This window comes from Phacochoerus africanus, chromosome 4, assembly GCF_016906955.1.
Source record: "Phacochoerus africanus isolate WHEZ1 chromosome 4, ROS_Pafr_v1, whole genome shotgun sequence".
Taxonomy (NCBI): domain Eukaryota; kingdom Metazoa; phylum Chordata; class Mammalia; order Artiodactyla; family Suidae; genus Phacochoerus; species Phacochoerus africanus.
In genome coordinates, this window is record NC_062547.1 from 66,232,724 (window position 1) to 66,245,705 (window position 12,982).

General features: G+C 47.0%; 1 protein-coding gene across 2 annotated transcripts in view; it reads left to right on the plus strand.

Annotated features, from left to right (window-relative positions):
• Positions 1 to 12,982, plus strand: part of CACNA1A (calcium voltage-gated channel subunit alpha1 A) — a 277,546-nt gene that overhangs the window by 155,485 nt on the left and 109,079 nt on the right. For both annotated transcript variants that reach the window (XM_047776880.1, XM_047776881.1), the window contains exons 8-10: positions 610 to 725; positions 1,775 to 1,837; positions 4,229 to 4,318. In XM_047776880.1, coding sequence (XP_047632836.1) covers positions 610 to 725; positions 1,775 to 1,837; positions 4,229 to 4,318 — 269 coding nt within the window. The remainder of the gene's footprint in view (positions 1 to 609; positions 726 to 1,774; positions 1,838 to 4,228; positions 4,319 to 12,982) is intronic.

A 12,982-nucleotide genomic window follows, 5' to 3' on the forward strand; every position in this document is an offset into this window, starting at 1 on the left:
GTCTCAAGATGGCTGCTTCACACTCACAAGATAGTCATTTCCTGTTCCAAACGGGAAGAGGAAGAAGGGAAACCGGAAGGGGTGGGACCTATATCACAGAAGTGAGGCTGCTGCAGAAATCTTCAGCTCATGTCTCATTGGCCAAGTTAAAAGAGGGATGAAAATACTCTTTGGCAAGGAGTACAGAGAATGAGAATAAGGTATGCAGCCAGCAGTGGTTGGCGTGGCACAGTTTATGTTTGTTTTTTTTGTTTGTTTTTGTTTTGTTTTTTGCCTTTTCTCTAGGGCCGCACCCACGGCATATGGCAGTTCCCAGGCTAGGGGTTGAATCGGAGCTGTAGCTGCCAGCCTACGCCAGAGCCACAGCAACTGTTTTTTTTTTTTTTTAAATGGGTTCAGTTGTTGGGGAATGTGGGAAACTGGCAGAAATACCCACTCCTATGATTTATGATTCTCCCAGAAAAGACCTGATTCCTCTTGTTGAAATGCACTACCCTTTAGGGATTCTGAACTCCCCCCCCACACACACACACACACACATGTGCGCGCATGCACAGGCTCCCTAAAATTTCTAAAACAGCCAGACCTGGCTCTTCTGTGCCTCTTCAGGGAGTTTGCCAAAGAAAGGGAACGGGTAGAGAACCGACGGGCTTTTCTGAAGCTGAGGCGGCAGCAACAGATTGAACGAGAGCTCAATGGGTACATGGAGTGGATCTCGAAAGCAGGTGAGGCCCTTTCATCCTGGGGCTCAGGACACGGAGAGTCTTGCATGCAGGGTGGAGATGGGTGAGGGGAGGGTCGTGATGAGAGGAGAAAGAGAATCTGAACTGGAAATCCTAATTTTGGTCAACAAGAATCTGGAGGGATGAAGCAAGGGGTGACAAACAGAACGCTTAAGCGCTCTAAAACCAAACTGCCACCTCCTCAGTTTCCCTGCCTGATAAACAGAGATAATGATAGCACATACCACCTAAGGCAGTTGGAGGAGTCTCTAGGGTAATCCAAGCTAGGTCACTTAGAAAGAGCACTGCTTGACATACAGTAAGCATACATTTATTTGCTCAGCCATTCAGACACTTATGGGGCCCCTGCTGTATGCGAGGCACTGTTTTAGGCACTGAGGATGTGGCAGAGAACAAAGCAGACCAAATATCTGCCTGCAGGGCTCTGATAGTCTAGGGGGAGAGCCAGAAAATAAGCACATGCCTATAATGTGGGGTGTTAACAAATGCTGGAGGACAAATAAAGCAGGATAGGAAGCAGAGAAGAGTCAGAGAAGGCAGGGAGATCAAAGAGGGCTTCTCTGAGGCCATGACCTCTGAGCAATGTCCTGAAGGAAACGAAGAAGGAAGCCATGGGGTTGTCTAGGGGATGGACTTTCCAGGCAGAGAAAACAGCAGGTGCAAAGGCCCTGAGGTAGGAGCAGAGCTGATTCATAGTAAAGAAGCCAGTGTGCCTGGAACAGAGTGAGGGGGAGAGCAGGAGGAAAGGAGGACAGGGAGGTGATGGGGGCCAGATCAGGCAAGGTTTTATAGGCTATGATGAGAGACTAGTTTTCATTTTGCAAGAAGTAGGATGATGTTGGCTTTAGGACTAGGTGTCAGAAGCAAATGAGTGAGTCAGTGAGCAGCATGTTTCTGGCCACTTGAGCTGTCACATCAGCAAGGGGAGGGTGGAATGGCTGGGAAGACCCTTCTCCTTTCTGCTCCAGGGGAACCCATCCCCAGGAAAGTCCTCCAACTCTGGAGCTTAACTCTGTGCTCTTCCTCTTCAGAAGAGGTGATCCTCGCCGAGGACGAAACCGACGGGGAGCAGAGGCATCCCTTTGATGGTAACTGTGCTGAACCTGGCTTGGGGGGTGGGGAGAGGTGTCCCAACAGGAACCACCAGTGCCAAGGGAACAGGCTACGCCAATCTAAAGGACCTCCAGAGGAAGGATGCTCAGGGCTCAGGTGAGGCCAAGAACAAACACAGGACCAGGTCAGGCTCAGGAATGGTGGAAATCTGCTTTCTCCAGGAATTTTAGGATCTTGACATAGTGTTTTTATTTCCTTTCACCTGCTCTTTCTGCTTTGACCACATGCCCAGCTTCTTCTGCTTTGTACCTCCTTTTTTCTCATCTATAAAATGGGCATGATTAAAAATAATAATAAAATAAAAAATTAAATGAGGAGTTCCCGTTGTGGCTCAGTGGGTTAAGAACCCAACATAGTGTCCATGAGGATGCGGGTTCAATCCCTGGCCTCATTCAGAGGGTTAAGGATCCAGGACTGCCCCATGCTGCGGCGTAGGTGGCAGATGCGGCTCATATCCTGTTTTGCTGTGGCTGTGGTGTAGGCTGGTGGCTGCAGCTACAATTCAACCCCTAGCCTGGGATCTTCCATATGCCATAGGTGTAGCCATAAAAAGAAAGAGAAGGAAAAAATTACCTGGGCACGATAATAATAACACCTACCTCAGTGGAGAATGCAGGTTACATTAATTATTGCAAATAGAATGCCCAGGACAGTGTCTGGCTAAGGGTGAGCCCCCTTTGTGTTCAGTAAGTAAAATAAACAAATGATAGTAATTTCACTGGGATTCCAGCTTATAGTTAAGGACAGTTGTCTCCCATGCTGGACAGGACAGCAACCTTTTTTTTTTTTGAAGGGGGCGGTGTTGATGGACCTGTGGCATATGGAAGTTCCCAGGCTAAGGGTCAAATCAAAGCTGTAGCTGCCAGCCTACACCACAGCCACAGCATCACCAGATCTGAGCTGTAGTTGTGCCCTACACCACAGCTCACAGCAATGCCGGATCCTTAACCCACTGAGCGAGGCCAGGGATCAAACCTGCATCTTCATGGATACTAGTCGGGTTCATTACCAATGAGCCACAGCAGGAACTCCCAGAGCAGTGACTTTCGATTGAAGAGACCAGGAGTGAGAAGGAAGAAAAGGAGCTGGGATGGAGTCCCAGCAGGTTACAAAATGGGTTTTACTATTTGGAGGGAGGGAAAGAGATTACCCACAGGGTGTCTAAATCACTTTTTTTTTTTGTCTTTTTAGGGCCGCACCTGTGGCATATGGAGGTTCTCAGGCTAGGGGTCCAATCGGAGCTGTAGCCGCTTGGCCTACACCACAGCTCATGACAACGCCAGATCCTGAACCCACTGAGTGAGGCCAGGGATCAAACCCACAACCTCATGGTTCCCAGTCAGATTCATTTCCGCTGCACCTTGACAGGAACTCCCCTAAATCACTTTATTGGAAGTGCATGGCCTGAACCCACAGTCCTCTGGAGAGCTCTCGCAGGGTATAGAACCTCAATAATGAGAGAAGGCATCCACAGTCCCAAGTCTGCTAAAGGTCAAGGGTGGGTTGTTTTCACAGGAGTCACTATGTATTCCAGTCCCAAGACTCTCAGAGGGAAAATGACAGCTGAGAGTCAAGACATGGAGTCAGACTGAACGGGACTCTTTTCTCATTTTTACCCCTTGTGCCAAGTCATATAACTTCCTCGAGCCTCTGTCTCCACATGTATGAAATGGGCAGACCTTTACCTCTCACCAACCCAGACTGCCATCAGGGTGAAATCCAACAACACATAGAAAGAAAGTCCTGGAGTTCCCGTTGTGGCTCAGTGGTTAACAAATCCGACTAGGAACCATGAGGTTTCCCGTTCGATCCCTGGCCTTGCTCAATGGGCTAAGGATCTGGCGTTGCTGTGGCTGTGGTGTAGGCTGGCAGCTGTAGCTCTGATTTGACCCCTAGCCTGGGAACCTCCATATGCCATGGGTGCGGCCCTAGAAAAGACAAAAAGACCAAAAAAAAAAAAAAAAAAACGCCCCTGGCTGGAGTTCCTGTGGTGGCTCAGCAGGTTAAGAACCTGACATAGGGAGCTCCCGTTGTGGCGCAGCAGAAATGAATCTGACTAGTATCCATGAGGATGTAGGTTTGATCCCTGGCCACAATCAGTGGTTTAAGGATCAGGAACTGCCACAAGGAGTGGTGTAGGTCACAGATGTGGCTCAGATCCTGTGTTGCTGTGGCTGTGGCTGTGGCTTAGGCCAGCAGCAGTAGCTCCAATTCTACTCCCAGCCTGGGAACTTACATATGCCATGGGTACAGCCATAAAAAGAAAAAAAAGTCCCTGGCAGAGCACCTGGCACCCAAGGTCACACTGGCATAATGCTGTTGTGGCAAAAAGGGTAACGTCTTTGTCTCTTGCCATGTTTCCATTGTTGGAGCTCTGCGGAGAGCAACCATCAAGAAAAGCAAGACAGACCTGCTCAACCCGGAGGAGGCTGAGGATCAACTGGCCGATATCGCCTCCGTGGGTAAGTGCCTCCTGCTGCCACCTGGTCAGCGTTGAATGCTGATCACCTGTGAGATGGAGGCTGAGGGCTGGGGGACCAGGCTGCCTGGATTTGGGTCCCGACTCTGCCCCTTCCCACCTGTGTGTCCTGGGGCAGATGACGTGATTCTGGGAATCATAACAGTGCCTGTCTTCTGATATTGTTGCAAGAAGCAAAACTAAATCATCCACGTTAAGCACTGAGAGCAATGCCTGGCAGAGAATAAGGTCCTAGTGATGTTGCCTAATATTATTATTCATGAATAATATTATCATTCATCAGTTCTCATGAAGGGGCTTTTTATATTAGGTGTCCGATTGTGAACAAAACAAACCAAAGCCCTACCCATGTGGAGCTTGCTGTCCAGTGCAGGAAATAGATAGTAAACGGATAACTCCCTGAAAACTGTCTGGGAGTTTGGGAGTTTTGAGCATGAGCCACCCGTTCTCCTTGGTTAGCCCTGCAACAAGCCTCTCTCTGCTCAAAAAACAAACAAGTAAAAATATGATTACACGTACACAAATAAACCTGTAATGATAATGGCACTGTAGAGGAGATGCCCCACTCCTTGACCTGCTCTGGAAGACTGGAGAGTGGTTAGGGAAGGCTTCCTGGAGGAGGTGACATAGAAGCTGGGAACTGAAGGATGGATAGGAGTTCACCATGGCAGTGATCACAGAGAGAACACATGGAAGCCTGTGCTCGGGCTGTTGCTGTTGGTTATCACAAAGGACAGAGTTTGAGATGGGCAGGGACATTTACTCTTTTTCCTTCTTGCACCTCTTGATTGAGACTGTGTTGCTTTTGACCTTTTCCAAGGATATTATGTTATTTTGTGAAATGGATTTGTAAAAACTCCAATTCTGAGGAGTAGATGGGAGAGCTTCCGGGCAGAGGAAATAACCTAAGACTTGGAGGGGAGAAGACGTTAAGGCTGATGGGTGGGTACCCTGTGTCTGGAGGATAGAGGAAAAGGTGGGGGAGGGAGGGAGGGAAGAGAGAATTTAAAATACACATGTGCCACTTTGCTGTACACCTGAAACTAACACAACATTGTAAGTCATCTGTACTTCGATAAAAGGTAAACTTTTAAAAATGATTTTAGGAGTTCCCTGGTGGCCTAGCAGGTTAAGGATCTGGCGTTGTCACTGCTGCGGCTCCTGCTACAGCTGTGGCACAGGTTCAGTCCCTGGCCCCAGAACTTCCACGTGCCACAGGCACAGCCGTAAACAAATAAATAAGAGTAGAAAATAAATATGTAAGTATACACGTGTTTCTAATCCCAACAATTTTATACTCTGCTTTTCCCACTCACTCCTAGTTTATAATCCAACCGCTGAGTTTCAGCATGATTTCCTTTGCCATCCCACATACCAGAGAGTGGCCACACTATAGTTTGCCCAAATACTATTATGTGGTATTTGAGTTGTTTCCAATTTTCGCCCTCACAAGGAGCACTGCTGGGAACATTTATGTACAGTGACTCCCCCCACTCTTGGGGCATATTACCTTGGGGGTAATTATAGGATCAAAGATATTAATGGCTTTTCAACTCATTATTCACAGAGCCATTCTGAGTTTCAAAAACATTGAACCCATTTATAAACCTGCCAAAGTACGGGTACGCTTACGGATACCCCGCCCCAGCCATCACCTAGTATCCATTTAATTTCCTTTCGCAGATCAGTCAGTTTGTAATGATACCTTCAAGCTTGTTTTTGTTTGCATTTTGAATTTCTAGCCCAAACGCTCTTCCTCCCAATGATGAACAAGTCCTCTTTCCACTTGTGGACACATCTGTTTCTCTCCTTTTAGCAAATTCTAGAATTAGAACACTCTGTCAGTGCTCTGTGCTTTTGATCAGTTACATCTGTGCCACCTATTTTCCGGTTTAGGGGGCTTCCATATTTTTATCTGTTTTGTTATATTCCAATAGGCAAACAGTTTCTGTCCACACCACATTTGCTGAATGCCAGGCACTGAAAAAAATTGGGGTACCCAAGTCAGCATCTCCTCCAGGGATAAGATTGGCTACCTGTTCTTAACTGACAGGGAGATACTCTTTTTCATCTTCTAGAAGAGATGAAAAAGTTCTGTCACCCAAGGTTGCCAAGGATGTGGAGAAATGAGCAGTGCCATATGCTGTTGGCAGTGATGTAGTTTGCGGTGTTTTTGATGTACAGTTTGGCATTGTTGAATTATTGATGTTTATATTCTTTGACCTAGAATTTCTGCTTCAAAACATTTCTTCACATAAGCAAAAGATCTCTGTACCAGCTTCTCAGCAGCACTGTTTCTGGTATGCAAAGAGTAAAAACCAAAAACATGGAGTTCCCTGGTGGTTCAGCAAGTTAAGGATCCAGTGTTGTCACTGCAATGGCTTTGGTTACAACTATGGTGGGGATTCAATCCCTGGCCCTGGAACCTCTGCATGCTGCGGGCTTGGCCAAAAGAAAAAAAAAAAGAAAGAAACAACCTATGTGCCCCTCAAAAGGGAGATGGTTAAAGAAATTATAGTATTTATATACGGTTGAATACTGTACCACCAGGAATAAGAATGGAGTTGCTACTGGCATGGAAAGATATCTGAAATATATTTATTGATTAAAAAAAAAGCCAAGTTGACCACACTTTGTAAAATGTACAATCCTATTTTTAAAATAATATTAGGAAGTGTAAGGGGGAGTTCCCGTCATGGCCCAGTGGAAATGAATCTGACTAGGAACCATGAGGTTTCGAGGTTGATCCTTGGCCTCATTCAATGAGTTAAGGATCCAGCATTGCCATGAGCTGTGGTGTAGTTCTCAGGTGCGGCATGGATGTGGCATTGCTGTGGCTGTGGTGTAGGCCAGCAGCTGCAGCTCTGATTTGACCTCTAGCTTGGGAACCTCCATGTGCCTCGGGTGCGGCCTTAAAAAAAAAAAAAAAAAAAAAAAGGGCAAAGAAAAGAAAAAGCAAAAAAAATAAGTGTAAGAGGTACTGAATGATGTAGAAATTGGAGAATTGTGAGGAATTTTCACTTTCTCCACAATATTTTCCTAGGATGGATGAATTAGTGACAGGCATTACTTTTGAAATCAGAAGAGTAATGAGGAGTTCCCATTGTGGCACATCGGAAACAAATCCAACTAGGAAACATGAGGATGCAGGTTCGAACCCTGGCCTCGTTCAGTCAGTTAAGGATCCAGTGCTGCCGTGAGCTGTGGTGTAGGTTGCAGACATGGCTCCGATCCTGCGTTGCTGTGGCTGTGGTGTAGGCTGGCAGCTGTAGCTCCGATTAGACCCTTCCTAGCCGGGGAACCTCCGTATGCCCCAGGTGCGGTCCTAAAAACCAAAAAAAAAAAAAAAAAAAGTAATGAGATAAGTTTAAAGTTACCTAAAAGCAGCAGAGACTGATTATAAAGACTCTAATGGCTGGACAAGGCAGGGAGGAGTTTGTTTGGGGGAAAAGCCAAAAAAGCTGCATGAAGGAGGCTTTTTTTAAACTGTGCTTCACAGGGGGTTGTTATTAGTTTGCTGGGGTCACCCTAATAAAATACCATAGGCTGGGTGACTTTTTTTTTCTCTCTTTTTTTTTTCCCCTCTCTCTTTTTTTTTTTCTCTTTTTAGGACCACACCCATGGCATATGGATGTTCCCAGGCTAGGAGTCCAATCTGAGCTACAGCCGCCAGCCTACACCACAGCCATGGCAATGCCAAATCTGAGCTGCATCTGCGACCTACACCACAGCTCACGGCAGCACTGGATCCTTAACCCATGATCGAGGCCAGGGATCGAACCCACAACCTCATGGTTCCTAGTCAGATTCGTTTCCACTGCACCACAATGGGAACTCCTGGGTGACTTCTTTTTTTAAAAAAAGAGAAACTTCCTCACAGTTCTGGAGGCTGGACATCCAAGGTCAGGCTGTTGGCAGGGTTGGTTTCTGGTGTGATCGCTCTTGTTGGCTTGTAGATGGCTCTCTCCCTCTATGTTTTCAGGTGGTTTTCCCTCCAAGCATGTCTGTGTCCTAATTGCCTCTTCTTTTAAGGATGCCATTTGTAGAGGATTAAGGCCCACCCTAATGATGTCATTTTAATTTGATTAGTTCTTTAAAGACCCTATCTCTGAATGTAGGCGTATTCTGAGTTGGGGGTGAGGTGAGGCTTAGAACTTTAACCTATGAATTTGGGGAGTTCCCACTGTGGCTCAGTGGGTTAAGAATACAACTAGTATCCATGAGTATTTAGGTTCGATCTCTGGCCTCACTTAGTGGGTTACGGATCTGGCATTGCTATGAGCTGTGGCGTAGGTCACGGATGCAGCTCAGATCCAAGCTACTGTGGCTGTGGTGTGGGCCAGCAGCTGCAGTTCTGATTTGACCCCTAGCCTGGGAACCTTCCATATGCCGTACTTGTGGCCCTAAAAAATATATATGTATTTGAATTTGGGGGAGGACACAGTTAAGCTCATAACGGGAGAAGGGGTGGGTCCGGGAAGGCATGATAGATTTACAGGTAGTTTGTGGGAGACTCCACACTTGTAGTTGTGGCTGATGTAAGAAAGCTTGCTCCCTAGAGAACCCAGATTCAAGGCCAGCATTTGATAAAATGGCATTTGATAAAAAGAAAGACGAGAAAGCAAAATAGAAAGCTGTCAGACTAAGAGCTGATGTTGTGCACCTCTGTTAAGAAAGCAGGTGAGGGGTTCCCATGTGGCTCAGTGGGTTAAGGATCTGGCGTTGTCACTGCTGTGACTCTGGCTACTGCTGTGGCTTGGGCTGCTGCTTTGGCAAGGGTTTGATCCCTGGCTCTAGAACTTCCTCATGCCACGAACTTAGCCAAGAAGAAAAAGAAAAAGAAAGCAGGTGATTTTCAACTCCGCAAATGGGGCTAAAACACAGGCCAGTGGCTTGGTCACCCAGGACCAGGTTGGCTACAGGCAAACCCACCTAAAGTCAGCAACTTTGCCTGGTGACTCAGAAACCCACAGGAAGGGACCCCTATACTAGCAGGGGCTTCTGGAGCCATTCTAAAGGAGTCCTCTGAAATTCCAGGGTTCTGACAAGGAAATGCCTTCAACTTTACTAATTTCTGTAAAATAATGCTAATAAGTGTCTCAGAGGAAGGCAAGAAACTGTGTGGCATTTGTCCTCATGCTGCACCCTAGTAAATGCAGTCGTGTGTAATTGACGATTCTACTATGGCGTCAAATCAGTTGATAAATGCAGGACAAAATGATCTCATGTACAGCTGATCAACTGACAACTGAAATATCGACCTTGAGTCATTGTTAGAAAAAGTCGTGGTGGAGTTCCCATCATAGTACAGTGGAAATGAATCTGACAAGCATCCATGAGGAAGAGACACAGGTTCGATCCTTGGCCTCGCTCAGTGAGTTAAGGATCCGGCATTGCCCTGAGCTGTGTTGCAGGTCGCAGATGCAGCTCAGATCCTGCATTGCTGTGCCTGTGGTGTAGGCCAGCAGCTACAGCTCCAATTTGACCCCTAGCCTGGGAACCTCCATATACCACAGGTGCGCCTGGAAAGACTTTTTTTTTTTGTCTTTTTTTGCTATTTCTTGGGCCGCTCCCGTGGCATATGGAGGTTCCCAGGCTAGGGGTCCAGTCGGAGCTGGAGCCACCGGCCTACGCCAGAGCCACAGCAACACAGGATCCGAGCCGAGTCTGCAACCTACACCACAGGTCACGGCAACGCCGGATCGTTAACCCACTGAGCAAGGGCAGGGACCGAACCCGCAACCTCATGGTTCCTAGTCGGATTCGTTAACCACTGCACCACGACAGGAACTCCGGGAAAGACTTCTTTTAAAAAGAGTTCCCATTGTGGCTTAGCTGGTTCAGGACCCAGCATTGTCTCTGTGAGGATGCATGTTCAATCTCTGACCTCACTCAGTGGTTTAAGGATCCGGCGTGGCTGTGGCTGTGGCATAGGCCAGCAGATGCAGCTCTGATTGGACCTTGGCCTGGGAATTTCCATATGCCATGGATGCAGCCATAAAAAGAAAAAAAAGAAAGAAAGAAAGAAAGAAAAATTCAGATTCCATTTAGATGACTTTCATCATCTAAGTTCACCTTGGGCCTACGCTGTTTGCTAAGGCTGCTGTTACCAAGTCCCATGAACTGGGTGGCTCAAAACAACAGAAAGCTGAGGAATTCCCATTGTGGCTCAGTGGTTAACGAATCCAACTAAGAACCATGAGGTTGCGGGTTCAATCCCTGGCCTTGATCAGTGGGTTAAGGATCTGGCATTGCCGTGAGCTGTGGTGTGGGTCGCAGATGCGGCTGGGATCCCGTGTTGCTGTGGCTCTGGCGTAGGCTAGTGGCTACAGCTCCGATTCGACCCATAGCCTGGGAACCTCCATATGCCGTGGGAGCAGCTCAAGAAAAGGCAAAAAGACCAAAAAAAAAAAAAAAGGAAATCTGGAGTTCCTGGTGTGGCTCATCAGATTAAGGACACAGTGTTGTCTCTGTGAGGATGTGGGCTTGATCCCTGGCCTTCTTCAGTGGGTTAAGGATCCAGTATTGCTGTGGCGGTGGTGCAGGTCGCAGCTACAGCTCCCATTCAACCCCTGACTGGCCCAGGAACTTCGGTGTGATACAAGTGCAGCCTTAAAAGAAAAAAAAAATGTATTGTCTCACAGTTCTGGAAGCAAGAAGTCCAAACTGAGATCAGATGTTGGCAGGGCCGTGCTGCCTCTTAGCTTCTGGTGTTGTCAGCAACCCTGGCCTCTCTTTGGCTTTTACTTATTTCACTCCATTTCTGCCTCTGTCATCACATGGTCTTTTCCTGTGTGTCTCCATGTCTCTTCCCTTAGAAGGACATGAGTCATCGGATTTAGGGCGCACTCTAATCAAATCTGACCTCGTCTTAACTTGATGGCATCTGCAAAGGCCTTATTTCCAAAATAAGGTCATATCCACAGATACCAGGAGTTAGGACCTCAACACATCTCTTTGAGGGACAGTTAAACCCACAACTTGGGCAGCAGCTATTTCAATTTGCAGAGAATTTTAAGGGCATATTAATTGCCTCAAATCCAAAGATAAAGCTTTGGTGGCGACATACTGCTGTCCTCACCACAAAACATTCCAGACTAGGACCGGCCGCCTCTGGCTCTTAAGTCCTTGAATGTAGCTGATCTGAACTGAAAGGTGCTTCATCCTAACACATCAGATTTGGAATACGTAGTACAAAAAAAAAAAACAGTGTAAGGCGTTCCCTGGTGGCTCAGTGGGTTAAGGATCTGGCATTGTCACTTCTGTGGCTTGGGTTGCTGGTATGGCAAGGTTTCCATCCCTGGCCCAGGAATTACCACATACCATAGGCACAGCCAAAAAAAAAAAAAAAAAAAAGGAGTGTAAAATATCTCTCACATATTTTCATGTTGATTCTACATTGATATGGATATTTTAGATATGTCAGGTTTCACAAAATAACTTATTAAAATTCTCTTTGAAAGCTAAGGATTGCCTGAAATTACAGTTCCAGGCCACAGAGGAAAAGTAGAGACAAGAGTGTACAGAAAAAGGGAGCATAAGTCAGAGTGAGGATGAAATGAAGTAAGTAGAGGAGACAATACAGAGTGAACACAAGGCCTGGTACATAGTAGGTGTTCAATTAGTATTCACTTTGCTCTTCCTTCCAGATGCTTGGTATGCCTGCTGTGGGATGTCTTTCCAGGCCCCATGATTAGGAAAGTTATCCTTGATGAGTCGACACATGAATGGGTCTGGATTTCAGCTCTTGGGGTTGTAGTAAGAGATTTTATGCCCGACAAGCATCATGTGCCAGCATCAGCTAGGGTGCACTAACTCATCGATTTCTCCCAATGGCCCTGGATTCTTAAGGTGCAAGGTGACTTGTCCAAGGTCATCTTCCCAAGGTCACTCACCAATTGGTGATGGAGCCAGGGTTTGATGTGGCTCCAGCAGGAGTAGGGGTCACAGGCCTCCTGCCCAGATGATTACAGAGCCTTAGGGATGCCTGTGGGTCTGGGCCCATCTTTGGGAGCCACAAGGACCAGAAATGTTCCAACTGGGAAGGGCCATGAAGAGCCACCCTAGGTTCCAATGCCTGTGGGGTCAGGCAGGTGATAGACATGAGGGAAGGGTCTAGACACAGGAACTGGCTGGCTGCTGTCAGGCAGGAATGTAGCCCCTTCCTCATGGCCACAGGTTCCAAAAGTGAGTGCAACGTGGTGGCCGAGAGCACAAGCTCCAAATGGACTGGACATTTCTGAGCCAGCAACTAGACCCCCCTCAGCCTCTGTTTCCTCAGATGTAAAATGGGGTGAACAGTGGTACCTACTCCCTAAGCTTGCAGTGAGGAGCAAGCAGCTTACTGTGTAAAATGCATCCCCTGCGGTGCCTGCTAAGTGTTCGATAAATGTCAGCTGTGATTTTCATTCATGAGAAGCTGAAATCCATATTTTTATGGAAAGTTTCCCAGTTTTTCAATGTAGACCAATAATTTCAACCTGTACAAATCCCAGATGAACCCGTAGGACCCCTGGGGTGGCAACTCACATCCTCTGTTCAGAATTTTGCTAATAGGGAGTGGCGTCCTGTGAGATGTCTTTCATGTCACATGCCTGGCTGGTGGGATGAGGTTGATGAATATGCAGGATGGATGGATGAGTTAATG